Below are 27,609 nucleotides of genomic sequence, written 5' to 3'. Positions count from 1 at the left end.
CTAAAATAGATCAGATACCCAAATAAAACCCCGCCTTACAGTTCTAGTGAGCTTCCTTAAATGAAAATATTTCAAAAAGAAGATAATTAACGTAAGGCTTACAAAGAAGGACTTGCTCACTCCTGAAAGTACTTTTGAGTAAATCCCCACTTTTCAAATAGTCTAAAAGTCTGTTTATAATACAAAGCACCTTATCCATATCTTTCTCCAAAACAAAAATCCTCACACTGTAGCTGAGGAAACAAACAAGAGAAAATATAAAATTTGAATTTTTACCTATAAGCCAGTCAAGTAGCAATGCTAGAAATAAGACTCCAGACCTAATTCCTTCCCCAAGTTTCATCTAGAAAGATAACAGCTAAAAGAAATAAAAAGCTTAAGAAAAGCCCGACGTTACATTCCCAACACAGAAACCGCTGTGTGTCGTCCTCTGGTGGAGGTCAGAGGTAGTACAGGCGGTTGGACAGTGACAGGTTGGGCTCCCTGTGAATGCTCTGGCCCACGAGGAAAGCCAGTTTGTGGGCGTACTGACAAGGAGCCGGGACCCGGATGACGCCCTTTAGAGGAAGAAACACAGGGCCTGTTACTCTAAATCTGGTGTGCATGACACATGTCAGTGTTAACCATAAAAGGCCTTTAAAAACCCAGCAACTGCCTTCCGAGTCTCGCTGAAGTGAACGAACACACTTACCGGCCAGTTGTAATAGACGTGACACAGCTTGTACGTCAGCCTCTGTATGTGGTCCGGCTTCAGGCCGCTGTTGTCGTAGATGACATTGTAGTGCGTGGGCGAGACGCTGCCGCTTCTCACCGCCTGGCTCACGATAAAAAAGTCATACCTGCAAGGACGGCAGAAAAACCACACGGACGTGAGGCGAACGAGAGCTGAAGCGGACAGCGAAGGGATCCCGCGCACTGACGTGACCTCCTCGTTCAAGACAGAGCGCGCCTCCTGAAGTCAGAGACTGCGGTTCGCGGACCATCTCGGAGTGCTTATGTGCGAAGGATGTTCAAGCTGCCACTACTGCGTGTATCTGAGGTCTCGGTCACTGACGCCTCGGGACCTTCGGCACCCGGCGGGGCTGCTTCCACGGCAGTGAACACGGGAGCTCAGGGGAGGACGGAGCCGTAACACGGGCCCGGAGAGGCAGCGACGGTGGGGGTGAGTGGAGGAGGTCTCGTTTCGGGCTCTGCGGTTTCCAAAATCTGCTTTCACCCCAGGACCTTTCCCCCTCTTGCTGTTCCCAGTGCTACTTAACAAAAATACACTTAATGTTACTCGTCAAGGATAAAAAACAAATTTTAGACTAGAGCGCCCAAGGACATAAGCACAATTCGTTCAGGACCCAAACGGTAAAGCAAAACCAAGGAGTGCAGCATAAAGGGACAAGACGGACAACAAAACATCAATCCAGAGAGGCTGTTACCAGACTTGAAGTGGATTACGTGTGCAACTTGCTAGGTCCGCTGAAAACTACAGAAATTATAAAAATCAGAACTGATCTGTAACACTGTAGTGTTTTAGAAGAATGGGGGTTTCAGTGACAACCTGCCCCCAAGAACAGAGAATTCACACCAGAGCTGGAGTCAAAATCTCCGTTCCCAACACAGGCAAGTCACCATCCAAAGTGCTGGCAGCTGACACCAACTCTGGTCTAGTCCTTAAAAGTGGACCTCTCCAGGGGCGCCTGGGGGGCTCAGTCGGTTGAGCATCTGACTCTCGATTTCAGCTCAGGTCATGATCTCGCAGTTCGTGAGCTCAAGCCCCAGGTCGGGCTCTATGCTGACGGTGCAGAGCCTGCTTGGGATTCTCTCCCTCCCTTCCGTCCTCCCTCTCAAAATAAACAGAAACGTTTTTAAAAGTGGACTTCTCCAGGTATGTCAATAGCATGATCAGCTAAGTTTTAAATAGCATCTAATAAAAGTAATGAAATGTTTTCATACTTCTTAATTCAACTTGGATTTTACCCAATTTGTTTACATCGGCTGTCTTCGGGTCCGTGTTACCCCCTGAGCTCTGGTTACCACAGCAGGAATACCGTTACTAGAAAGTACCATGGGGTCATTCTGACTGGTTAAGGGATCCTGCAGGAAAAGAACCTAAGTTAGTATCTTAGCTATTCTGTCTTTCTCAGCTGACCCCCCCCACCCCCGGTAGTAGAATCCTACTGAAGCACTGCCACGATCCAAGGTCATGAATTCATGGTCGCTTGACAGAACTGAAACCTGTATGATCGTTTATCCACACGAAGTTAGCAGAAGAAACCCTCCTGTACCGCAGTTTATACAGGAGCAGCACACTAACAGCTTCGCACCTAGGCCTGCACTTGATTCTGGTTAAATCTACCTTTGGAATTTTAATTTGGTTAAATTTATTTTTGAGGGAGACAGAGCAAGTGGGGGAGAGGGAGAATCCCAAGCAGGCTCCACGCTGTCAGCACAGAGAGAGCCCATCGTGGGGCTGGAACTGATAAACCATGAGATCATGACCTGAGCCGAAACCAAGAGTCACTGTTTAACTGATGGAGCCACCCGGGCGCCCCAGATCTGCCTTTTGAAAAAGCGCCAATACGATGAAACAGAACAGTCCCAACAGCGTGCTTTCCCGAGGAGGGGCTAACCTGGGCCGAGGGAGGACCTCCCACTACCCACAGGACCTACGGGCCGGGCACCCAGCCGCACACGGGGCTTTCCCAGGGGCCAGCGGGCTTCAGCACTGGACAGCGGAACACCGTGCGCTAATCTCATTACCACGTGCCCCTCAGGTCCTACTTACTAGCTTATTTTCCTACGGCAAAGTGTAGCCCAGGTTGCATGAAAATGTTACTCAGAAGCCACTTTTCTTACCTGTGCTTGTGTTTCAGATGAAACGTTTTGACCTCTGGGTAATTAAAAGCATTACAGACCTAAAAATTTTTGCTGAGAAAACAATCTGGATGAAGATACAGATGTGAAAGAAAAGACAAAAGCAAGCTACAGCAGCAGTTCTAACCTCTCTAGATCATTAGTGCCGCAGACAAGAACGCTCTTCCCCCAAAGAAAAACTGCACAGAAACCTGTTGACCATTTCAGATGTAAATAAATCGTAGGCTTTAGTAACACTATTGGATCAAACTAATCGGGGCCTTTAGGATTCGTAAGAAATAGAAGAAAAAGTAACAGGCGCCTGGGTGGCTCAGTCGGTTAAGCGTCTGACTCTTGATTTAGGCTCCGGTCCTGACCTTGTGGTTCATGAGTTCCAGCCCCGTGTCGGGCTCTGTGCTGACTGTGGAGCCTGCTTGGATTCTCTCCCTCCCTCCCTCTCTGCCCCTCCCCTGCTCGCTCACATGTGAGCTGCTCTCAAATGAATTAAAAAAAAAGCATAAGAAAAAGTAAACGAGTTAAAGTGGGTAAAGCAGAAAACAATGTTCAGCGAACACTCCACAACTTACCACTCTGGTCTGGTAACTTCCACATCAATAACTGTTCCAGGAAGTGGGTTTTGAAGTCTTCCTCCAGACTGAGCAAAAAATCGGGCGTTCACTCGTTTTTTCACCACAATTACTGTTAGTCTTGGGCTTAAAACATGACGACGATGACGATGATGATGCAGATGCGGATGAATGTAACGACACCAAGTTAGCCACACTCTCAGTCAATCAACAACCCACTCATGTGGCTCTAACCAGAACCCCCCCCCCCCCAGGGCAGGGCACCGATCCAGGGTGTGAGGGGACAGCGTGCATGTGCCCGGTGTCTGATCAACAGGTAAGCACGTCATCTGCCTATCACACTGAAACACTAAATTCGGCACACAGTTCGGAGCCTCTTCTACGTGGAAAATAGGACCTCAAGTCTAAAATCCCTGCTAGGGGGGCTGGTGCGAGCAGTGTCCAAGTGCAGCCTAGCATTACCAGTTCACGAGGAATCGGGGGTCCCTGTCTCCATCTCCCTCCCGGGGCCCAATCACCCCTCAGCCCACCCCACGGCAGCAGAGAATGTGCCCTCTGCATCTCCCCCAGTGAGACTCTCTGCTTGGTTTTCCCGCACCAGGACTGAGTCCCTCTCCCCGAGCGTCCGGCTCTGCATCTGAGGAGGCGTGCTGGCCCCTAACCTGGCCCTGGATCCCCGCAGGGCAGCCCTTCAAGGGCAGCACGTGCGGCTTGACTACTTTCACACCTTCTCTACCACCTCCAAGGCCCATGTCAAATCCAGCGTTTGAAACACGGAATACGTGAACTGGTGCGTGGAAGGCACTCGGGACCCTGCTGGCATGGGATGGACGTTTGATAAACAGGACAGTTATCGATGCCTCGGTTTCCCCTGTGCCCTTTTCCCAACCAGAGCACTGGCTCCTGAAGAGCCTCAGTACACTGGATTGCAAACTTGGGGACGCCACGAGCTTTACATGCAGTGGGATCTGGAACGTTTGGCTTGGGAAGGTGGTCTAAAGTACACTGTTGGACAAATGGTCAAAGAGACCCCGAAATGGGAACTTCTGTTCCGTGGTAAACCTAATTTCACTCCTTCCTGGTAGCAGTAACTAAACAGACAAGGGGCAGGGAGGTGATGTCACTTCAATAAACAAAGTATTTTTAGAGACACCACCCTGCTGCCCAGTCACTGCGGCTCTGGATAGAACAAAGCCAGTCCCAGGAACCTAAGGCAGGTGGGTTCCGGCCCTCTGACATCACAGGAAGCGATTCAGCAAATGTCACAAAACAAAGTCGTAAGGATGAGGTGACATTTTGATTTCTTCTTCTGCCAAATATTCTAAATCAGCTAATCCATTATGCATTTTTATAAAGTTAACACCACCATTTCAATCAAAACACAAATACTGTGATTCTAAGAATAATTACGGATATTTACATCCAAACTGCGTTTCTTCAAAGTGAGGAACGACTCTCGGGTATTACTTTACTTCACACACAAGTTCTCCACCATTTATGGAGTGCGTATCGGGTACCGTGTCAAGTACTCTCCTTTATTCCTTCTGACGACCCTGGCTGGTCGCCTCCCCATTTCCCAGATGCAGCAGGTGAAGCTGGGTGGAACCTGGCCCTGCTCCTGAGACACCCTGCGCTCGGTCACCTCTCCCCACAGCCACCACGTCCTGGCACAACTCACAACGTGGCTCCAGTCCTGTGGCAGCTGGTCAGGCTCGTGCGGCCTCGGCGTGAAGTCCCCTCCCCCACACCCGTCTAGCCCATCCCCGGAGCGGGAGCCGGCAGGGGTCCCCAGGGGTCCCACCCCCCCCCCCCCCACCAGCCACCCTGGGCGTGACACCGCCCCGGGCAGGACCCGGTTCACCGACTCCCCTCACTCGGGCTCCGGGCTCCTCTTCGAGAGCAACTTCTGCTGCTCCTTCTGGGAGCCAAGCCCACAGGACTCAAAAGACTCCCAGCAGCAGAGCCCCAGGCCCCACACGGCCGTAGGGTGTGTCCCCAAACCCAAACGACATGCAGCTCGAGGCCGTGAGATCAACTTGCACCGTTGCGTCTCCTCCTCACTTCCTGGAAATTTCCTTTCCCCTCAGTGTGAGAAAAAGGCAATGGGGCTAGAAGATGCTGAGGGCTAGAGCAGGGACCTGAAAAGGAGACCAGCAGGCAGCCGCCTCTCCGCACCTTCCTCTGCCCACCAACCCACCCCGCCCCCCAACTCTGTCCGTGCGGACGGAGCACTGAACTCAGAGAAACACATCCAGTAAGGCTTACAACATTTCGAAGACCGAAAGCAAATACCGTTCTTTTAGTGAGAAAATGCAAGCATTAAGGTTTTTAAAGGAGACAGAAAAGAACATTAACATCCACTTCCAAAATATCGGAAAATGCTTATTAGCATTTTAAATCTGAAAAACCTCCCTGACTTGCTCTGAGAGCTTACTAATAAACTCACTCTAAGAAATGGGTGCCATCAACACCGAGAAGCTGGCCGAGGCCGACCCGGAAGTACCCTCCACTCCAGCGAAGCAAGCGGCTCCGGGTGCCCAGCCCACAGGTGCCCAGCGCCGCCACAAGCCCAGGTGCACTCAAGGGCTCTCCGACGCCCTCCTTTCTGCAACGATGCCAACTGCTGGCTGAACACACAAACAGGCCTCTCGGAACTTCTGGGGCTCCTTAAACTGACTCCGCCGGCCGTCATTCTGCACCAGTGAGCCCCTGACACAACGGTCCCGGACGGACGTCAGCCTGCTCACCACCCGACAGACTAGCAAAACGTAACTTCTCCAAAGGGCCGTGTGGAGACGGCGCAGTCTCACTCCCGCGGGGGAGCGGAGGAAGGCAGAGAGCAGCACGGTCTGCAAGGGCACAGGCGGGGTGCTCGGGGAGGACCAGCGTGTCCCTCGCACGTGCACGCCATCCCCACGGACGGAGTAAGACATCAGTGTCAGTCGAGTTCACAAAGAAGTATTCGCTGTGCAAAGCAATCGAGAAAGTACACGCAGACTGTTCGGAATTTATTCTAATAACCGCTTCTGCAGATGCCTGCAGACGTCTCCGAATACTCAGATCCCTCGCCACGGCCCCAGGCGACAAGGCCGAAGGCAGACCGCTGGCAGAGGTGTCTTCACGCATCCTCCCTGAAGGAAGGGACCCTCCACGCCTCCAGCCCCGCCCCCAGGGAAGGCTCCACGAGCACCTCCCGCCCCTTCCGCAATCTCACCCGCCCCCCCACACCTGAGGGTAAGGGCTCCCTTACCTTTCATCCTACCACACGGACCTCGAAGATAAAAAGCCGTGACCGTACAGACACAGAACGCTTTACGACACGCACGCTTACTTGTAGCCTCTCCCGACAGACTTGAGGCAGTCCAGGAACTGCGGCACTTCGTAGTTCACCAGGGTTTTGAGCTGGCCGTCGCCGACGCCGTCCCGGTACACGACAATCCGGCTGGGCATGTACTCGTTACAGCTGTTCCAAGCCCTCAGGGCAGCTGCGGGAAAGCCAGCACCGCGCCACGTAACCCTGGGGTCACCTCTCGGAGGGCCACGTCAGGGACCAGGGTGAAAAGGCCACAGGAGACCAACCTTGGAGGCAGACCTTGAGACCGTCTACCAGCTCTTGTCCTCGATCTTGAAAGACGCAGCGAGAGAACCAGCTGTTGGGAGAAACACCGCGACCGGACCGCGGTGAGAACGCCCTTGCCCGCAGGCGGTTCCTTTCACGCCACTGCTTCCCTCCCAGCAGCTCCTCTTTAGCCCCTTTAAAGAGGTCCCCTGGCATGTCCGGTGCTTTGTGAAACCCTGGACAGCAATGACAAGCCACTTATAACGCTACAAACCAAGCTTTCTTTCGTTACAGATCAACACAATTCCACTGCTGAGGCGAAAGTGAAATCGGAAGTAGATACCCAGAGACACCTCCTCCCTCCCTCCCTCCCACACACACACCCCCCTCTCGCTCTGCTCATCAGGAGACATTTATTACAGACTTCACTCTTTTAAAAAGATAAAATACCTTAAAATATGCCCTTACTAAAGCTCACACATCAACATTCCCTCAATTTTCATCCTTTCCTATTCTTGGCAATGCTTAGTTCTAAGAAAAGCACTGAAAAGCAATTTCACTCCATCAAAACACAAGTGACTGGGTAAACTGAAGAAACGGGTTTTCCAAAATAAAGTCAACACCAAAACTTTAAGGTACGTTTCAGCGGTCAATAAAAATTACGAGAGACCTTTTCAGAGATGGCCGCATTTAAGGAGATCCGCTCCCCACCCCCCACAGAAATCACCTATAAAACAGCCGGAAATGTGATCTGACTAGTACAGATTAAGGGCCAGGGGACAAAGTAGAAAATGGCCAGGTAGCTGTTATTCCACTTCCCTGACTTTCTTGATTATCGAATTCAGAGAAGTCAATAGGTTCAAGAGAACCTCGAAGACCCCAGAAGTCGGCCCTGCACGCACACCTCTCCTGCGGTGTCCACAGCCAACCGCCCGTCACCTGACCGCACTGACCGGGTCATCCCTTCGTTGATGCTCGCAACAAATCCTGCAATTGACCTCCGTCCAGCTGTGGTGTCATGGTAACAATCGATGCCAACGATCATCGCCAGCTTCAGCTGTAACAAAAACCCTGTGCTTTTAGATAAACGGAATACCAGCAGTATTTAAAAAGTCCATTTTTGGTCAACAAAGCATTTAAGCACCAATTATATCAATGAAACTTACGGGCATATCGACCCTCCAGAGCTCCCCTCCCATCTTGCAGTTCATCTGCAGGGCGATCTTGGTCGCAATGGCCATGACCGTCTGCTGCTTGCCCAGGGTCCGGGCTACCACACACTGACTTGGAGTAGGGCAATCTGTACACAAGTATTTTTTTATAGCATCGTATTTGTCTTTCCGGTTACTCGACAACAGACAAACAACCTGAAAACCAAAAAACGTTCTCGTCACAGAGGATTAGGAAAGTGACGATCAAGTTCAGGGGAGAGAACAGAGAACCAAGCCCACGTCTCCACCATGAGCTGACCGGCGTGACATCAGCTGATACGGTCTGCTCATTCCCTTCAACCCAGTGACAGACACTCACAGAGGAAAGAAACCACATGGAGCAAACAACTCAAAACTGAAGGCCAAGAAAACCCGAGAACCTAATTAAACACGCTCTATTGCCAGCCTGGAGTACTTTAGAGATAAAGAATAGGCCAAAATAAGTTAGTGGTAACCTACAGGTGCACAAAAAATTTTCGAGAGACAGAGAGAGCACAAGTGGGGGATGGGCAGAGAGAGAAAGGAGGAGACACAGAACCCAAAGCAGGCTCCAGGCTCCCAGCTGTCAGCACAGAGCCCGACGCGGGGCTTGAACCCACGAACCGCAAGACCATGACCCGGGCCGAAGTCAGACATTTAACTGACTGAGCCACCCAGGCGCGCCACGGCTTTGAAACTTTTAAAGCTCTGGCTTGAGAACCTGATCACCCTATGAAATTTCTCAGGAAGTCCATGGACAATTCTGGGGACAAAATGGAGTGCCCAATCTAAATATGTCCCGGCCAGAAATGGGACGATGTTAGTCAAAGGGCACAAACTTGCAGTTATAAATTAAGTTCTAGGGATCTGATGTACGGTGCAGGTGACCACAGGTGACAAGGCTGTGTTATGCACTTGAAAGGTACTACAGACCAGATCTTCAAAAAAACAAAACTGTAAGTGAGGTGACGGAGGACAGAAATCGCCCTGTTGGGATGATCAAGTGATCACGCTGTGCATGTTATGCCTTAACCCTGTCGTGATAATCGTTTCTGCGACATATACGCGCGTCCAACGATCACACTGTACACCCTACGCTTTCAACTTACGCTGCTCTGTGTCCACCGTGTCTTAGAAACACTGGGAATAAAACAACCAATTCCTGCCCAATCCGAGTTTGTGTTCTAGAATTGAACGCAGATCTTTAACTCACTGTGTTTTCCTAATTTATAGTCCCCGATTCTTCTCTTTTCTCTAGTCCCCAACCAAATCACTTTGCTTTCCTAGGTGTCTCTGTTATTCCCGACAACGTAATAGTAATCTGCCTGCGGCACTTAAGTAGGAGATGAAGGGCTGGAAAAGGGAACGGATTAGTTGAAGCCAATTCACTTCTCAGGCTTAGAGCAACATACGTATGTTGTTTACCATCACACTGGTCTCTGCCACCACCCTAGCCGTACCTGTACGCATGCTCACCAACTAAGTACTGATTTTTACTTTTGTGCCTTTTCCCCACAAAATTTTCTACAATTAAAGCCTTTTTTCTTAACATAATTTACTGTCAAATTAGCTAACACACAGTGTGTACAGGGTGCTCTTGGTTTTGGGGGTAGATTCCCATGGTTCATGGCTTCCATACATCACCCAGTGCTCCTCCCCACCGGTGCCCTCCTCGGTGCCCATCCCCCATTTTCCCCCCTCCCCCACCCCCCCCATCCACCCTCGGTTTATTCTCGGTGTTTAAGTGTCTCTTATGGTTTGCCTCCTTCCCTCTCTGTTTGTAACTATTTTTTCCCCTCCCCTCCCCCATGGTCTTCTGTTAAGTTTCTCAAGATCCACATATGAATGGATATTGGGCTTTCTCTGACTGACTTATCTCACTTAGCACAATACCCTCCATTTCCACCCATGTTGCTGCAAATGGCCAGATCTCATTCTTTCTCATTGCCAAGTAGGACTCCATTGTGTGTATAAACCACAATTTCTTTATCCATTCATCAGTTGATGGACATTTGGGCTCTTTCCATAATTTGGCTATCGTTGAAAGTGCTGCTATAAACACTGGGGTACATGTGCCCCTATGAATCAGCATTCCTGTATCCTTTGGATAAATTCTTAGTAGTGCTATTGCTGGGTCATAGGGTAATTATATTTTTAATTTTTTGAGGAACCTCTACACTGTTTTCCAGGGCAGCCGCACCAGTTTGCATTCCCACCAGCAGTGCAAGAGGGTTCCCATTTCTCCACATCCTCACCAGCATCTGTTGTTTCCTGAGTTGTTAATTGTGGCCATTCTAACCGGTGTGGGTTGGTATCTCAGTGTGGTTTTGATTTGCATTTCCCTGATGATGAGTAACACTGAGCATCTTTTCATGTGTCTGTTGGCCATCTGGATGTCTTCTTTGGAAAAGTGTCCGTTCATGTCTTCTGCCCATTTCTTCACTGGATTGTTTCATGGTGTTGAGTTTGGTTAAGTTCTTTACCAATTTTGGAGACTAACCCTTTATCCGATATGTCATTTGCAAATACCTTTTTCCATTCCGTTGGTTGCCTTTTAGTTTTGTTGACTGTTTCCTCTGCAGCGCAGAAGCTTTTAGTCTTGATGAGGTCCCAATAGTTCATTTTTGCTTTTGTTTCCCTTGCCTCTGGAGACGTGCTGAGTAAGAAGTTGCCGTGGTCCAGGTCGAAGAGGTTTTTGCCTACTTCCTCCAACTGTAGGATTTTGATGGCTCCCTGTCCCATGTTTAGGTCTTTCATCCATTTTGAGTTTATTTTTGTGGATGGTGTAAGAGAGTGGTCCAGGCTCATTCTTCTGCATGTTGCTGTCCAGTTCTCCCAGCACCATCTGCTGAAGAGATGGTCTTTTTTCCACTGGATGCTCTTTCCTGCTTTGTCAGCGATCCAAGAAGCATAAAATACCTAGGAGTAAACCTAACGAAAAGATGTAAAAGGTCCGTGTGCTGAAAACTATAGAAAACTTATAAAGGAAATTGAAGAAGACACAAAGAAACAAGAAGACATTCCATGCTCAGGGACTGGAAAAAGAAGTATTGTTAAAATGCCAATACCACCTCAAGTAATCTACACATCCGATGCAATCCCAATCCAAATTGCACCAGCGTTCTTCTCAAATTTCTTAGAGCCACAAAAGACCCCGAATAGCCAAAGTAATACTGAAGAAGAAAACCAAAGCGGGAGGCATCACAATCCCAGACTTCGGCCTCTACTACAAAGCTGTCATCGTCAAGACACTATGGCACTGGCACAAGAAGAGGCACACAGACCGATGGAATAGAACAGAGAACCCAGAGCGGGACCCACACAGTTAAAAGCCTTCGAATCCAAATAAATTCGAGATGGCTGTTCCCCCGGCCCTTCCTTGAGCACAGTCACGCCAGCATCACCAGGGCCACTTCATGAAGGTGAGACCTCTGTCGTGTGGCTACTTTATGACCCTAACTACGACATTTCAAACTCAAACACTAAGATTTACAAATGCCGTGTTTGAAACCAGTCACTCCGGGACACCCACCTACGTATCTGCGCGCTACTTACTATCTGGGTATCTGATGTGACCTTCTGCTGTAGGACTCTCAGGTAAGCTTCAGTTCTGTCATCCACTTCAATCCTGGAATGGAAACCCGGTATCCAACATTCAGAAAAAGCAATGAGAAACGTGCCAACATAAACAGTTTCCTATAGATTGTAACATACGACACGTTCCGTACGAGATACGAAATAAACCGCCGAGAGTGGTCATTCAGGCAAAGGTCGTTCTAACACAAACAGCAGAGATAATTTGAGACGAGCCACTGCCAGCTCTCCCGCCCCTTCTTTGTTACTCAAATACAGTTCCGCATCCACGTTACAGGGGACTGGAGCAGATCTTTAAACTCCCGTCATCTAGAACGTTTCCAACACTTTCATCGCTTTTGCGTTCCCACACCCTCCAAATGACTACTCATCAGTTTTTCAGAGTAGAAATGACTTGATAGACTTACATTATTGCTTTTTTCATTTGTATGCCCATGGCTGGTGTAACTTTAAATAGATTCTGTATCAACGAATTGGCTGCTTCGTAATTCCTTCGAGTATAGATCAACAGCCAGTTATCTAGTGGCTTCACGCTAATTAACGGTGCACCTCTGGTTTCTTTTGACCAATCTGCAAATTGTGGATTGTAATCAAACTAGAAGAAAGTTCAGAGACACTGTGAATTCCACGGTATGCTCTCGGTGACAAAGCCAACAAATCTGTGATAATTCTTCTCGTGGCATATCCTGAACCTTACAGAACTTCTTGTACTTTCGACTGTGGTGACAGACAAAATGGCCTCGGTGGAGGAGAAAGGGACATGGAGGTATCCACAGACGACGGGGTCCTATCCCACCAGGCACTCCCCGCCCCGCTGCCTCCCGTACCCGCCTTTCTCTGCTGAGATACCGCAAGGACAAGAGGTACTTCCCTTGTGATAAAGACCCAAGAGAAACAAGGCTCTGAGACGGGAGCAACTGGCTGAGGTGTCAGTACCAAAAGTGAGCGGTGACCATGTCTGACAGCAAGACATGTCTCACAGGCCAGAAGCTCAGTGACCTGGTGCTACTTTCCCCCTAGAGGAAAACCACCCAGTGCTTTCTGCACGTCCTCCCCACCTCCCGACAACCTTTATGTGGGGGTGGATGCTTTTACCATTGCCACGGGGGTAATAAAAACACCTGCTGTTAAAATACGAAACTACTTCATCGGGCTGTTATTCGCAGAACATTTACGAGGTGGGAGGGCATCATTTTCTATAAAAGGGTTTTTCAAGTTCTAGCACTTGTGGGTTTCCATTACACACCAGAATGTTTTCAGAATGCTTGCTTCCCTTTCCTGAGCATAAAGCATAAAAGGCATCGCAACACTTAACATGTTTCTCTACAAACAAGTCATCCAGGCAAAGACGAGGCCAAATAGACTGGAAGTTTCCTGGATAAAAAATCACTTCAGCGGCAGACATCACGCCAACCCAATACCTTAGCTCAACGACTTGTGTCACGAGGAAAAGTAAAGCCGGCTTTCAGTGAAGTCTCACCGATGACCCAGCCCCAGGCTCCCACAGGCCCACCTCCTTGCTCCTGGGAGGCGGTGGGGCGAGGGGAGGGGAGGGGAGGAGTAGGCACAGCAGCAGACTGGCGTGGGACTTTATCACGAGTCACACCCGATTCTGACGTGATTGACAACTTTAAGAACTGCCTTACTGTTTTTCCACCTTGGTGAATCTTTTCTGCTTGCAAAATTCTTCCTGAGAAGGACAGTAAGTTGGAGTCAAAGCTCAAACCCCAGTCTCGAAGCTCCCTCTGAACGTTATCATCTCTGCAAATTTAACATATTTACGTACCACTCAACAGAAGGAAACGGCAGGAACAGACGCAGGCAAACAGACCCACTCCGACCTACAGCGCGCGGTCCCGTGTCTCCCGGGACCGGAAGCCTCGCAGCGCCAGGAAACACGCAAGGTGCCGGCCGCTGCTCCCTCCCCGCAGCCCTGGGTCCCTCCGCGATGGCCTTTCACCTGAAGTTCTGATGCCCGAACCACCTCTTCAAAGTAACCCCCTCGATGTCGTCACCAAGACAGAAAATCCGTCTGTCCGAAACGGTTCACCTTCTGCTCTACTACCTTCTTCTAACCCAAGAATTAGGCCGCGGGCTACAGAATGCGACACGCCCTGACGACAGCAGCCTCGCCTACAAACACCAAGAGCCCGCCCCGAAGACCGCAAACGCAAAAGGGAACCAAAACTGCGCTCTGTCGCTCCCCAAACCCACAGAAAATACCACAAACTGGAAGCCACACTCCAGAGCCATGGGGGGGACCTACTTATGAATGTAGTCAATGAGTCTTCCCACTTCACGCTGCCTCTGTTCCGGAGTTAGTCTGGTATGGACAGCTAAGTCTTTCATCACGTTAAAATCGTTGCGCATCTTATCAGTTAGACCTTTAAACGAGACGTCGGAAGGCGCGGGTTAGTGACAAGGGTCTAGTCTGTGAACGTCTGGGGTGCAGGGTGGTGAGGAGACGGGACGGGCAGCAGGAAGGGCTCCCGTGGAGGGGGAGGGGGCAGGCGTCTCGGCGAGGGTTTCAGGACTCCCCGAAGAGAACGGGGCAGCAAGCTGGGGGAGCCGGGGCGCAGCAGTACCTGTGAGATAGCAGAGCTCCGGGATGAGCATCGCGGGCCCCGGCAAGGTGCCCCCAGGGCCTCGCCTCCTCTTGGGCTGACTGACCAACACAGGCTGCTTCAGGTCCGTGATCTCTTGGTTGTATTGCTGGTCAAGAAAAGACGCTGTCACCGTTCACGGCAATGCCTCTGCTAACAGGTCGGAGGACCGAGGGGTTTTTGTTTTGTGTTTTGAGAACTGACACCCACAGCAAGGCTGGTATCAGTTCAGTTTCTAAGGAAAGCTAACAAGGTGCACTTTGTTTACGTTATTTTTTATTTTTGAGACAGAGAGAGAGAGAGAGAGAGAGCACGTGCATGAGCGGGGGAGGGGCAGAGAGAGAGGGAGACACAGAATCTGACGCAGGCTCCAGGCTCCGAGCTGTCAGCCCAGAGCCCGACGTGGGGCTCGAACTCCCAGACCGCGAGATCATGACCGGAGCCGAGGTCAGACGCTTAACCGACTGAGCCTCCAGGTGCCCCCTACAAGGCGCGTTTTTAATCCTACCAAAACGAGGTGTGATTTATGTGATCGCTCATCGTTCTTTCCAAGAACTTAAGAGCCTCACTGTCCCTGACTTTATCTAAACTCTGAGTTTTAGTCACAGTTCACTCCGTTTTGTGACTTCTTGGCCTACCAACAGTAGTCTGTATACCTCTGGGTCCTCACAACAATCCCCCCAAAACTACTAGTGTTACGGCAAGAAGCGTGGGGGAAACAAGTCTTGCTAGAACGATAAATGTGGGGGAGGAAGAGGTTGGCATGCCAGAGAACATTTTTTTTTTAATTTTTTTTTTTTTTCAACGTTTATTTATTTTTGGGACAGAGAGAGACAGAGCATGAAGGGGGGAGGGGCAGAGAGAGAGGGAGACACAGAATCGGAAACAGGCTCCAGGCTCTGAGCCATCAGCCCAGAGCCCGACGCGGGGCTCGAACTCACGGACCGCGAGATCGCGACCTGGCTGAGGTCGGACGCTTAACCGACTGCGCCACCCAGGCGCCCCTTGAGAACATTTTTAATTAGGAATAGTTTTTACCAAATGTTGACACTTGGTAGAAGCTGAACTTGCCCTCAGTGAGTAGCCTTCAGATTCCCCACATCAATCGCCAGGTTTTTACAACACAAAAAGAGACAAAAATGCTGACTTCCAGGGGTTAATGGAGGCGTGCACTGGCCTGCGGGCCTCCAGCTCGGCCCTGCGGCCTCAGAACCACGGGACTGGCCTTGCACGACCTCACCAGGGTTTCTGGCCTGGTTTCCTAGAGATCCTCTTCGTGGCATCTCTCGTACCCTCTCCTGGCATCTTTTGACACCCCGGTTCATCGGGCTCTTTTTAAGAGAACCACACCTCTCTACTTGGCACACAGGACGTGAGCTTAATCAGCACGGCCGTTCCGTTGGCTCCCGTCTCTTACCAACACAGTAAGAACTACTTCCTGTTCCCTGTTCCCATCCCATGACAAGGTCCCAGCCACCCACCCTCGTGAATGAAGACCTTGAATCCCAGTCTGTTCTTGACTTTGTCCTGTACTGAACTCTTCAGCAACCATTCAGGAAGAAAGCTAATTTTCCTATTTCAGGGCAGAAAACGTCAGTGCTCTTATCTAACCTCTGCTCCGTGCACCTACACTACCGATTTTAGCGCTCTTTTTTAATTTATTTAGAGAGAGTGCACATCCGAGTGGGGGAGGGGCAGAGAGAGGAAGGCAGAGAGAGAGAGGAAGACAGAGAATCTCAGGCAGGCTCTGGGCTGTCCGTGCAGAGCCCAATGCAGGGCTCAAACCCACCCACGAGCTGCGAGATCACGACCTGAGCCAAGACCAAGGGTCGGACACTTAACTGCCTGAGCCCCCCCCGCCCTTCTGCCTCCCGTGTCTGTTACCTGGGTGCACCCACGGGGGGGTGTGGGAGTGGAGGCAGGTGTGTCCCTACTTCACTGAGGGTTCCTTATTGCAGAACCCTGGGACCCGCTCTCTATATTCGGGGCCCGAACAGAAGCTCAAAACTGACCGTGATCTTTCCTTTCAAAGGCCCTGCTCTCTCTGTGCTTCCTTAAATATGACCTTTGCTATAGAACATCCAAGCTATCACTTATCATTGAAACTGCCTCTCCACTGGGAAGTCCTAAGAATGCCTGGAATCCTTCAACATTCCACCCTTACCCCGTTGTGATTAACTGTAGAGCTAGCAGATACACCCAATGAGGCCTGGCTGTGACAGAAGTCTTCCAGAAGAAATCATCTGAGCAGAGACTGAGGCCTCAGAACACGAATGAGGCATGGAGAGCGTTCCAAGCAGGGGGAGCCCCAGGCTTAGAGGAGACAGCCAGGGTGACAGAGGTGAGGAAGGGCAAGCAGGCCAAGGCCGCATTGCTCAGGGGCTCACTGGATACAGACCAAGTGCACTTCAACAGGCCACGGGAGCAGGGGAAAGCACTTATGTGCTGTGGGTAGAAAATAACATCCCATCTGTAGGAGTATGAAAACGGATCAGGAAGCAGGAGAAATGAAAACCGAGAGACCAGCGGGATGAGAGACAGCAGGGGCCTCCACAGAGAGGGCAGCCCCTCAGCGGGGGGAGGACAGAGGCATTTCCGGCAGGGAGATGACCAGGAACACAGCAAGGTTAAGCAGGTGGCAGGTGGCATAGCTGTCTGCTGGCAGGAGGTTGTAAGTGTCCGTCAGGCATGTGTTCGTCCACTCAAATACCTCAGTGCCTATGCGGGCACAGGGGTTGGGGGGGAGGGGCACATAAACCACAAAATCCCTGCCCTTGAGGAAGTGACAGTCCCTGCAGTGACACAGAGTGGGGCACAGGGGCCAGGTCATGGGACAGAACATGCTCAGCGCTGGTCACGTGGAAGGAGTCTTTAAGACTTGCAAACACTGAGAACCGGAAGGCTTAGACAGGTCTGGGCTGGAGCTGGAAACCGGAGAACTGTGAACGTAGAACACTTTTAGTCTGACAACAGACGAGCCTGGAGATCACCTAGCAAGTTAAAATATAGTTAGGTCGGGGGTCGAGGCAGAGCCTCTAAGTATGCCAACGTGTAGAAGGCCACTTTCGGAGAAGGAGCTGCCGCCTGAGACTCCATACCAGGCAGAGGAGGGGAGGACTTTCCTCTGACCTTCCTTTGGGTCTAAACCAAACTCTCCGCTGAGAACTCCTTCGTGTCTGCTGTTGACACGTACCAACCTTTCCCAACCCTGACAGGGATTACGAAACCACATAACGATGCCAACTCATTGCTCACGGTAGCCTCGAACGCCCGGAAGGAATCTAGGTTAAACACGGCCGGAGTCCTCAAGCAGTTAGAGGTTGAAAAGGGCAGTAGGGAAATCAAGCTGAGATGGCCCCTGGCCGGTTTTTCACCTTGCCCAAAATGAGAACAGCTCTTAACGCGACTTCACAGAGAATCCTCTCCCTCCAGAGCGTCTGATCTTTTCATTCATAGCAGAGCAGCTGAAGGTCAGACAACAGTCGATAACCAGCAAGTAACAAGACACTTCAGGGTCACCAACCTGATGTATGATTCTGACATAAGATATAAATACACAACAAACAGCTCATCTGCCCAGCTTTTTAGGAAAAGGAAATAATGTACTGAAAGTAGAAAAAAGAAGATAAATCTTAGCACTTCAAAACCAAGTTTTAAAATTTTAAGTGCAGAGCGTTTCACAAACGCTTTTCCAGCACTTGTAACAGAGCATATGCAACCTTCTAAGGACTGAGGGGCCAGATCTGCCCCTCTCGGGACAGGACAGCAACGTTCGTGCGCGCTCCTGCATAAACACCGTGTTCTCTTCTAGTCCCAGCGGTTCTTTCTTGCCGCTGTTGTCAATTCAGCGATTACTCTGTATAAAACTAGCGTTGGAAGGTCACATAGTCAAAGGACCTAGCCTGGATGATACAAGCTGGTCTGAGGTTGTCGATACGGGAGATGCAAGTTAAGAGTAACCCATAGGCAGATTCAGCTCATGCTGAAGACTCAGCCATCTTTAACCCCCATCCCTGGGTGAATCTAAAAAAGTGTCCACTGCAGAATATGGGTCAGAACAGTGAACTTCTGGTGTTCACTACCTATCATCCTGTTTGTCCTCCCCGTGCTTAAATTCAAAGGTCATCTTCTGTTCGGCTGGGAAAAAGGAAACGGGCCCAAGCACTTCTCATCGGATAACGAGTTCAAGTGAACTATGCTCCGACCGCCTTAACAAACACATTTCTACAGTTTTCAAAGCAATTTGTTCCATGTGTACGAGCGTTAGAAAATCCTAATGAGTAGAGTTCAGATTTCCTCTAAGGCCTAAATACCACACGTTAAAAGATCAGGTCCATGGTGACCCCTTACCTTCCTATAGTACTCTAGGAAACTGATTTCAGAGCCGTCTGCTTTCTTGAAGGTGCTCTTTGGATTCTGGTCCCAGTCGATATCATCTACTCTGTATGTTTTATTGTTATACCTATGAAATGATTGAGATTTACTGGTATTTGCTTGGAACGTGTAGAGATATTATTAAAAAGAACCTAAATAGAGATAGTATGTAGTCCCTAAAAAATAAAATTTCAAATAGCTTAGCGATATACAACGTCCTGGGGAGAAAAGGGAAATCTTCTTAAAGACCATGCTAGATGGGTGGGGAAGGGACTAAATTACTACCAGAAAACAAAGACTGACAAAGATAAAAGTCATTAGATACCCTTTTCAGACGACTGTACTCCCCGAGAACTCGTGTCTTGCGAAGGGTGACACACACCCCTCCCCGTTTTCATGCTCTTCCCACCAGTCAACTGTGGACCCTACTTTCTAACAGGATGGACCAGAAAGCCATGAGGTCTTAAGACTTGCAAAACGACTGCTGTGCATTTTTAAAAAAAGCCTTACTTGGTAAGAACAATTAAGCCTATCAGTTCTTTGGAAACTTGTTCTTGAAATTTATGCTCTTCTATTTGATGGTACAGGTTGAACATGAAATCTAACACGGTTTCACTCCGGAGGACTTTATGACTGACGTCGGTGCAAAGCATGATGTTATTTTCGTACTGGAGGATGGAAGTGGTAAAGCCAGGCCAGATCACCAACCTGTCAAGCAGAATGAAAATATGAAGTAACCTCTAACGCCCAAACATGGTCTGCACGTATCACGTTGTCTTTTTCTCCTGTCTTAACTGGGTCTAAGTACAAAAGTTCCTGAAGTGAGTAAATTTTGTTATTTCTAGGTTTCACGCGGTTCCATATAGAGACCCATCTTTTTAAGATCTCAACAACGAATGTTTTTTCATAACATAATTTTTAAGTTCCATTTTGAATACACTCAAACTATTGCTGACGCTGGACTAAGCCTTAACAAAGTTGCCGATCTAACTGAAAGCACCTGTGATTACAAGCCTGACCCGTGTGGGCCGCACCTGAACGCAAGCCATACAAAGGAACTTCTGAAGCAATCTCCTGAGCTCGTAAGTTTGGTTACCCGAGACCAAATACAAATGCTGGACAGCTCTTTATGCTTCCCCAGTGACAGTTGGAGAGCATGTGACGTCTTTAAAGCCGAGTAATCCGGGAGGTCTCTTTTATTATTCGGACCAAGTTGAAACTTCACGTACCAGGACGGGCACCGCTAACAGCCACCGTAGTCAATCTGATCGTCGCAAACTGGAGCACCCCTTTCCAAGTCCACGATTAAGCCCAAGGAATAGAAAGCTTCCGCCTTATACAAACCTGTGATTTGGAATATCAATTGGGTCACTTGGGTTATAATAATTCCGTCCAATTTGTTGTAAATTCATGATCTTCAAGAGCCTAGAAATTCAAAAGTCAGAACAGAGATGTGAATACTGACAAGCATCTCCAACACACAGGTCCTCACCGCACTGGTTTTTCAACTTTCCCCTTGATTTTTAATTTTTCTGTGTAGAGGGTTAGAAAACACTGACATACCTCCTGAAGATAATGTTATAGAACTGCAAACAAGTTGGTGATGTAGGTGGGAGCTCATTTGTTAAGGTGATCGTTATCCTCACGTGCTCTCCATTTCGGGTCTGACTAAATACTTCAGTAACCTGAAGCCGGAGCAGTGGAAAACCACACTTGTAATTATTAAAAGAAGTAAGCCCAATCACATAATTCCTGCTAATAAGGCAACGACAGGACTACAGAACAGTTTGAAATTAAAAAAAAACAAAGAAAAATGCTAGGAGAGGAAGAGTGGTTGCGGCCCGTGTTATAAATTCAATTGTGGGGCGCCTGGGGGGCTCCGTCGGTTAAGCATCTGACTTCGGCTCAGGTCATGATCTCACGGTCCGTGGGTCTGAGCCCCGCGTCGGGCTCTGTGCGGACAGCTCAGAGCCTGGAGCCCGCTGCAGATTCTGTGTCTCCCTCTCTCTTTGACCCTCCCCTGCTCACCCTCATCTCTCAAAAAAAAAAAAAAACGTTAAAAAAAGATTTATGAATGTATTGTCATCAAGTTACTGGGTGGATCTGAAAATGAAACTGCCCAGGTCCCCCATGGGTTTATTACATGGAACATCAGACTGAAGGCCACTGGTGCTTCTCTAAAAGCTACCCTAGACTGTGGCAGCTCTGCTCTGAAGTGGGGAATCCTTCATCACCCTCTCCCCGACCCAATGTTTTCAAATAACCTTGTGCTGTAGTCTTTTAGGTAAAAATAATATCGTTCCATCAAAAGCATGACACCTTCCAATTAAATCTTCATGTTGAAACAGGAGAGCTGAGCGGAGTCTTCTGGCCTCCATCAGCGGGTTATAGTCAATGTGATACTGGTACAAGGCCCACTGGGGACGGGACGTCAGTCGAAAATGGTTAGTGCTCAGCCTTACTATAATACCTGAAGACCCTGCAAACAGGAAGTCGCATTTGATCAACAAAACAAGTTTCGTCTTCCCTGAACTCCTTCCTACTGTGGCAAACAGACACGGTTCTGCAAACACAAGGCTGGGAATAGTACAGGACACTAGAGTTCTCAGACATCTGACTTTGAGGACCACTGTCCTGTCCAGAGAAGTTCCTAAAAGCATACATTTAGGAGTAAATCCCCCTCAGACTAAGCAATGTACAACAGAACCAACCAAACCTATGGCAAAACCCTCCAAAATAAAAACGTTATCTACATCACATGTAATAAAAGACTGCAATGCAGCTGAAGACCTCTACAACTTATTTTGTCAGAGCAGAGAGAGAGGGGGAAGTGGAACAGCCACGTGGCACCCTGAGTAGATGCAGATGCGCCTCTCCTCCCCAGGACCGTGTCACGCGTGGATGTGCGAAGCGCGGAGCCTCAATTCAGCGTCCTACGTACTTGAAACGTAATCTCGTGAACACTGTGTTCTTCATAATCGCTTACCTGTCTTTGATTCTCTAACGTGGTCTAGGTTCTGTCTTGTGTTAACACCAAGGTCATGAAAGTCTCTACGACGACCTCCCCTCTCTGCTAACGATAACTCCTGAAATCCAGCGGATATCTGGAGGTCTTAAAAAAAAAAAAAAAAAAAGAAGAAATTATACACACAGTAACGTGAAACACGAAATAAACGACAACAGCATCAACACCCCAAATGATGCCATATGAGACCCGAAAGCTACTGAGGTGCTAAAGATCATGTAGAAGGGTCCCGTCAGAGGGTTTTAGGTATCTCTGGCCATCACAACATCCTAGCTAGGATTTCTCCTATAAAGCCTTTCTCGCCGTGGCCTAGCCAAGCTCTGCCGCTCCCCCATAGGACATACGTACCGTTAAAGGATTAAGACAACTGGACGGAGATTCAACAACTCAGGAGTACCTTTGTTGACTAGGAAGTTATTCTTCTCGAATCTAACTTCTGAACAACCTAAGGACCTTTTTATCAGTATTTTTCACAGCTTTATGATACAATTATAGCTACAGGAATTAGTGGTTTCTAGGTTTCAACGTGTAACCTGAAATAGAAAATACAGGTCTAAAGCATAATTTCCTCACTAATTCCTTGAACACCCAGCATAACAGATGGAACCTTGTGGTGCCTGTCCCATGACCATCATGCACCTGTCCTTTTGGGACAGGTTAACTATCAGCTCATGCTTAGTTGCAAAAACTGCTTATAATATCCAAAATCATTAAAGCTTTCAATTTTTACAACATATGGAAACAGCTCATATCACAGTACGATGTGGGCCCAAGAATGAACACGGGCTTTGTGGTCGTGTGTTAGAATTCTAGCTTTCAGTTAATCGGCATGATACTTCATGTACTAGAGACTTCAGCCTTCCCAACCTCTCAGCCTTCTTTTTTAAAATACCTTACTTAGGGAACAATGTACCTAAAAGACTAGAATTCCACCTTATCTGCAGGCAAGGACGGCGGAGGAGACTTAAGCAGAAACTTCGGGGAAAGCAGCTTGGGAGGAGAGCCAGTGGCTGGTGTTTACATTCTCTGTGCCCCTGCCTGCCAATCTTGCCTGGACTCTGGTCGTGATCACCGAATATATGTCTTAATGACAAGAAGTTGGGACAAAAGAACAAAGTGACTAAAGAACCCAGTTTTCTTCTGGTGTCAAGTTCCAAATTCAGCACCCAATTGCCAACTTCTGGACTTCTCATTAGAGGACACAGCAGCTTGAGCAAAATATCGGGTTCCTGAAACACCTTGGAAACCAGTTATTCTAACATCAGCTTCAACTTCTTTACGTGGAAAAGTGAGGAACTTTACGGGTATGTCGTATGTTTTAAGTGAGAATATGATTTATACAACTCCTCAAAGGTGTTGCTAAATATGTTGGTTATTGCGCCCCACGATATTCAGGGGCCCTATTTCAAAGTCCTTTAGGGGTGCCTGGGAGGCTCAGTCAGTGGAGCGTCCAGGTTCCAGTTTCAGCTCAGGTCATGATCTCACAGTTGGGGCTGAACCCCGTGTCAGGCTCCCCGCTGACAGTGTGGAGCCTGCTTGGGATTCTCTTACTCTCTCTGCCCCTTTCCTGCTCTCATGTGCACGAGTGCTCTCTCGAATGAATACGCTTTTTTCTTAAAGATAATAAATCCTTTAAATATTTAACTATTTTTGTCTCCTTTGGTGAATTTTTTATCCCCAAAACCTTCAAATTAGAGCATCCTCGGCACTGGGTGATTAACTGTATACTAACACAGGTCAACCGTACTGAATCCAACTTAGTAACAATGACAGGTCATAGCGGCTTTTTTCTCCTGAAAAAAATCTGAGTTTGTCTTAAAATTCCATTCCAGATACAAAAACCCAACTATAAGTTTCTGAATATAAATAATGAAGTCCATTCCCCTCTCTACACACAGTATTGCTATCACATTTAGCAACAGCATAACTGTCAACCTGTAAAGAGAACAGGTTTCAGAAAGAATAAAACTTGCTAATTGTTAACATGCCTCATTTTATTGTGCTTTGCAGGTAGTTTTTACAATTGACGCCTTGTGGCAACCCTGCATCAAACAAGTCTGCTGGGGTCATTTCTCCAACATTTGCTCATTTCATTTCTGTGTCACGTTTCAGTAATTCTCACAACGTCTCAAACTTTTTCGCTATTGTATCTGTTACAGTGATTTGTGATCAGTAACTACAACTTGCTGAAAACTCAGATGATGGTTGGCGCTCTTTAGCAGTATTTTCGAATTAGGTGCATACACTGGACACAATGCTGTTGCACACTTAGCAGACTACAGCAGTGCGAACAGTTCTTCCATACACGCCGGCAAACCCAACGATTCACACGACTCGCCTTGTTCCAGCTGCAGTATTGCAGCGTCTGGAACCGGGCCTGCCGTATCTCTGAGGTCCACCTAGAACCTCCCCCTCCGAGCAGCTGCTCGAACGACTAAAACTACACGTTAGACCTCACTACTCCTCTACTACAGAGTCCTTGGGAATGAAAATCAATAAACAAGGTTTATTGACAATAAACCTAACTTGTCACTTCAGTTTCTAAAACCTAGTAGATTCGTGAACATTTGGGGCAAGCAGTTCCCAGTGAAGTGAAATGACGACCCTCCCCAAAGCAGTGAAATGACATCATTTGTTATTCCAAGTACTATTTAATCCTCACAATGGTCCTTAAAGTTAGATGCTACCTTTCTATAGATGAGAAACTGAGTTTCACAAAATTTAAGTTCATGCACAACGGTTAATGATTAATAACAGTCAATATAGAGCACGTTTAAGAAATTAACGTATTTCCCACAATCTTATCGTAATTTTAAGGCTGCAACAGTAGGGAAATGTTTTTTGAAACAACTTTAGCAAATCTAGCTGTTGGCGAACACACTGACCATGTCAAGTACTCTAAGTTTCGAAGGAACAAAGGCATCAAAATTAGAAGAGGAAGTGACTGCCTAACACCCTATAAATTTAGAGAGATTAATGCCTATAAACGAATTCTCATCAGGCAGCTTAAAAAACAAAACATCACATATCAGAATAGTTAACAGGTAACTGGATACATAACAAAAGACCATTCCAGACTTCTCACTGACTCTTCAAATGTAGCACTATTTTTAATTTTTTAATGTTTATTTCTTTCTGAGACAGAGAGAGAGAGAGAGAAAGAAAGCGTGAGCAGGGGAGGAGCAGAGAGAGCGGGAGACACAGAATCTGAAGCAGGATCCACGCTCTGAGCTGTCAGCACAGAGCCTCATGCAGGGCTTGAACCCACAAACTGCAAGACCATGACCTGAGCCGAAGTCGGACGCTTAAACAACTGAGCCACCCGGTGCCCCTCAAATGTAGCACTATTAACTGACATTTTCCCTCAAACGTTTCTGAACAAAAACACACACATACTCACGTATTCATTAAAAATACGAAGATAACACTGACTCACCACCCGATCCTGTCTGCCGTAGCCCAGGCGAGGGTCTACACCCCTGAACGTGGTAACAAGGTGCCGTGCCGTTAGTGCGACAGTTCTCTCCGACCCTTTGGGCAGGCATTCCCAGTGTGGGGCAGGGTGTGTGACGGCCCTTACACGGTCATGCCGTCCCTGCCCCGGTCCGTCGGGTGCACTCCCAGGAGGGGACGTGCTAACGACAGGGCACCGTCACGGCTGCTACACGTTACAAAAGTCGGTACAACCGTACAACCCCTCAGGGAGGAGGACAGTGCCGGCCTGACAACCACCAACATCGGGAAAGCGGTAAGACAGAACAACAGACAGGTAAACAAAATGTTCGTTTGATTTCACTTTCTTTCACGAGGCTTACTGTTTTCATTAGTCTTTGCGGTTCTCAGTGCACTGCCCTCCCCTTTCCTCTGCCTGCCTCCCTGCAGCCTGTCAGACATCACGGGTTTTATAGGAGCGTTGTGTGGGCCACAGACCCAGCCCCACCATCACTTCCCCAAGTTTCCAGGCTTCTGACACGGACAGCGGCTGTCACGGCACCGTTTACGTGGCTCTGACACCACAGACTCATCCAGGGGCTCCTCTGACGTTCGCGGATCTCACTGGGTAGGACCAGACCTCTGGAGTACTTGGGGGCGTCACCCACGGAGCAAAGCCGGGTACAAGCTTCGCCTCGTCACCAGCTGTCCCCGCGCTAGTTCACGGAACAGCCCGTCTCCCGTGGCCACCCCGGCAGGAAAGCTAGCGTCATTACATCAGATCCCGCATGTACAGGGGAGCTTTTCCTACACCGAAACCAAACTTAACTGCTGAAGAATCTTACATCAGGCGCCCAAATAATCCAGGTTTGTAACAAAGTAATGAAAAAGCACAATTTCTGGAATCAGAACTGGTGTTCTGACCTCACCAGCTGTCGCAACTTTGGCCCCCAGTTTCTGTGCCTGAGAAATGGGGGGAGCCAACACATAAGACACTGTGTCCTGCAAAGCAAAGTCAGAAACGTTACAGGTGGTCTAGCTTTTGGTGAAATTACTAAAGACGCCCAAAGAATGTTCTAAGTGGCTAATCGGCGAAGAAGCAGACGTAGGATTGGTTCAGAACTACTTTGTGAGAGCCACTCTGGGGGCCTGGCGAGGACACGCTCTTTCGTTTCCAAGAAGGAGAGAAACCCCGTGGCGCCCAACACAGCCTGAGCGCGCCTGTCATACTTTAGAGGACTGTGGCTTTTCATCGTAAGGAGTCTGCACAGCGGCTGCCGTGCCAGGGCCACCGCGCGCGCGCGAAGTCTTTTTACCCTCCTTTCACCTTGTGACTTGGCCGGCGCTCCGCCTGCTCCTCTCTGTCGTCCACGGCCAACTAACTCCCCCTCTGCTGCCGGCTGCTGAGGCCGAGGCTGGACGAAGCCAGGGGGCTGACTCTATAGGCACATGCAAATAAACAGCGGGCTTTTCACGTCAAAGGTCACACAACAGAGGAAACCGTCTTAAACACGACTGAGACACTCAAACAAAAGTCATCTAAATTAGAAATCTAACGCTGTGTTCCCACAGAGCAGTTCCTTCAAAAACGGTCACTAACTAAAGAACCAACTCTTAAGATCCTCAGGAAAGGGAACATGATCGTCTTAGTTCTCCTCCCTCGTCCATCATAGGACAGTCTTTTCAACTTATTTTCAACAGCCTAAGTTGATAAAGATTTAACAGATTTGGGGCGCCTGGGTGGCTCAGTCGGTTAAGCGTCTGACTTCGGTTCACGTCATGATCTCACGTTTTGTGAGTTCGAGCCCCAGGCCGGGCTCTGTACTGACAGCCCAGAGCCTGTTTCGGATTCTGTGTCTCCTTCTCTCTGCCCCTCCCCCCCTCTGTCTCTCAAAAATAAACATTAAAGAAAAGTTTAAAAAGCAGATTTAACAGATTTTTGTTTCCTAAAGGTCGTTTCTGCAGTTAGAAAATGGTAAAGCACTCACAGCAGGGGCCCCCACGTGCCGCACCGTCTCCTGACCGCAAGCCCTTCCTCGTGCTCTCGCTCTGGCTCGCCCGGTCATTTTTCTTCCTTGAGAGGAAATAATCACAAACACAATACTCAATGTGCACAATTTGACTGTTTCTACGACGTGACCTTTAAACTTCAAGATTCTAAAAGAAGCTCCTGAATTATCACGTATCTTCCTAACCCGTCCTCTAACGAACTCAAGCGCTGGCAGGGCGGCGCTAAAGCAGACGACCTGTTTTAATCAGTGTCTCGTTTTCGTTGCACTACTGTTTTTTTTTTAATAGTTAAAAGTTTACTCGTTTTGAGAGAGAGGGAATGCAAATGCAGGAGAGGCAGAAAGGGAAAGGGGGACAGAGAGAATCCCACATGGGCTCTGTGCTGACAAAA

The 27,609-nt window shown here is 48.6% G+C and overlaps 1 protein-coding gene across 1 annotated transcript; it reads right to left on the bottom strand.

Annotated features, from left to right (window-relative positions):
• Window positions 1-440: 440 nt before the first annotated feature.
• On the bottom strand, window positions 441-27,274 carry PIWIL1 (piwi like RNA-mediated gene silencing 1). The gene is made up of 20 exons (XM_047093228.1): window positions 27,197-27,274; window positions 26,536-26,647; window positions 21,738-21,863; window positions 21,016-21,230; window positions 20,315-20,436; window positions 20,096-20,176; window positions 19,262-19,459; window positions 18,728-18,839; window positions 14,360-14,486; window positions 14,041-14,158; window positions 13,421-13,535; window positions 12,182-12,369; window positions 11,736-11,808; window positions 8,157-8,357; window positions 7,944-8,047; window positions 7,011-7,081; window positions 6,763-6,916; window positions 3,432-3,557; window positions 692-839; window positions 441-557 (listed from the first exon to the last, which is right to left on the bottom strand). The coding sequence occupies exons 1-20, from the start codon at window positions 27,272-27,274 to the stop codon at window positions 441-443; spliced, it is 2,586 nt and encodes an 861-aa protein (XP_046949184.1).
• Between the last annotated feature and the right edge of the window lie 335 nt (window positions 27,275-27,609).

This window comes from Lynx rufus, unplaced genomic scaffold, assembly GCF_022079265.1.
Source record: "Lynx rufus isolate CCGP_SWC_20201006 ecotype Redwood Valley unplaced genomic scaffold, mLynRuf1.p SCAF_33, whole genome shotgun sequence".
NCBI classification, from domain to species: Eukaryota; Metazoa; Chordata; class Mammalia; order Carnivora; family Felidae; genus Lynx; species Lynx rufus.
Note: the sequence above shows the minus strand (reverse complement) of the source record. Positions and strands in the feature narration are given on the sequence as shown.

Excerpts from the sequence above, each read along its gene's own strand:
- PIWIL1 (XM_047093228.1), bottom strand. The coding sequence starts at position 27,274 with ATGACCGGGCGAGCCAGAGCGAGAGCACGAGGAAGGGCTTGCGGTCAG. Across the intron at positions 19,460-20,095 it reads ATTGATATTCCAAATCACAG|GTTGGTGATCTGGCCTGGCT; the intron begins GTTTGTATAAGG and ends TCTGCTTGACAG. Across the intron at positions 14,487-18,727 it reads TCCTAGAGTACTATAGGAAG|CAATACAACCAAGAGATCAC; the intron begins GTAAGGGGTCAC and ends TTTCTTGACCAG.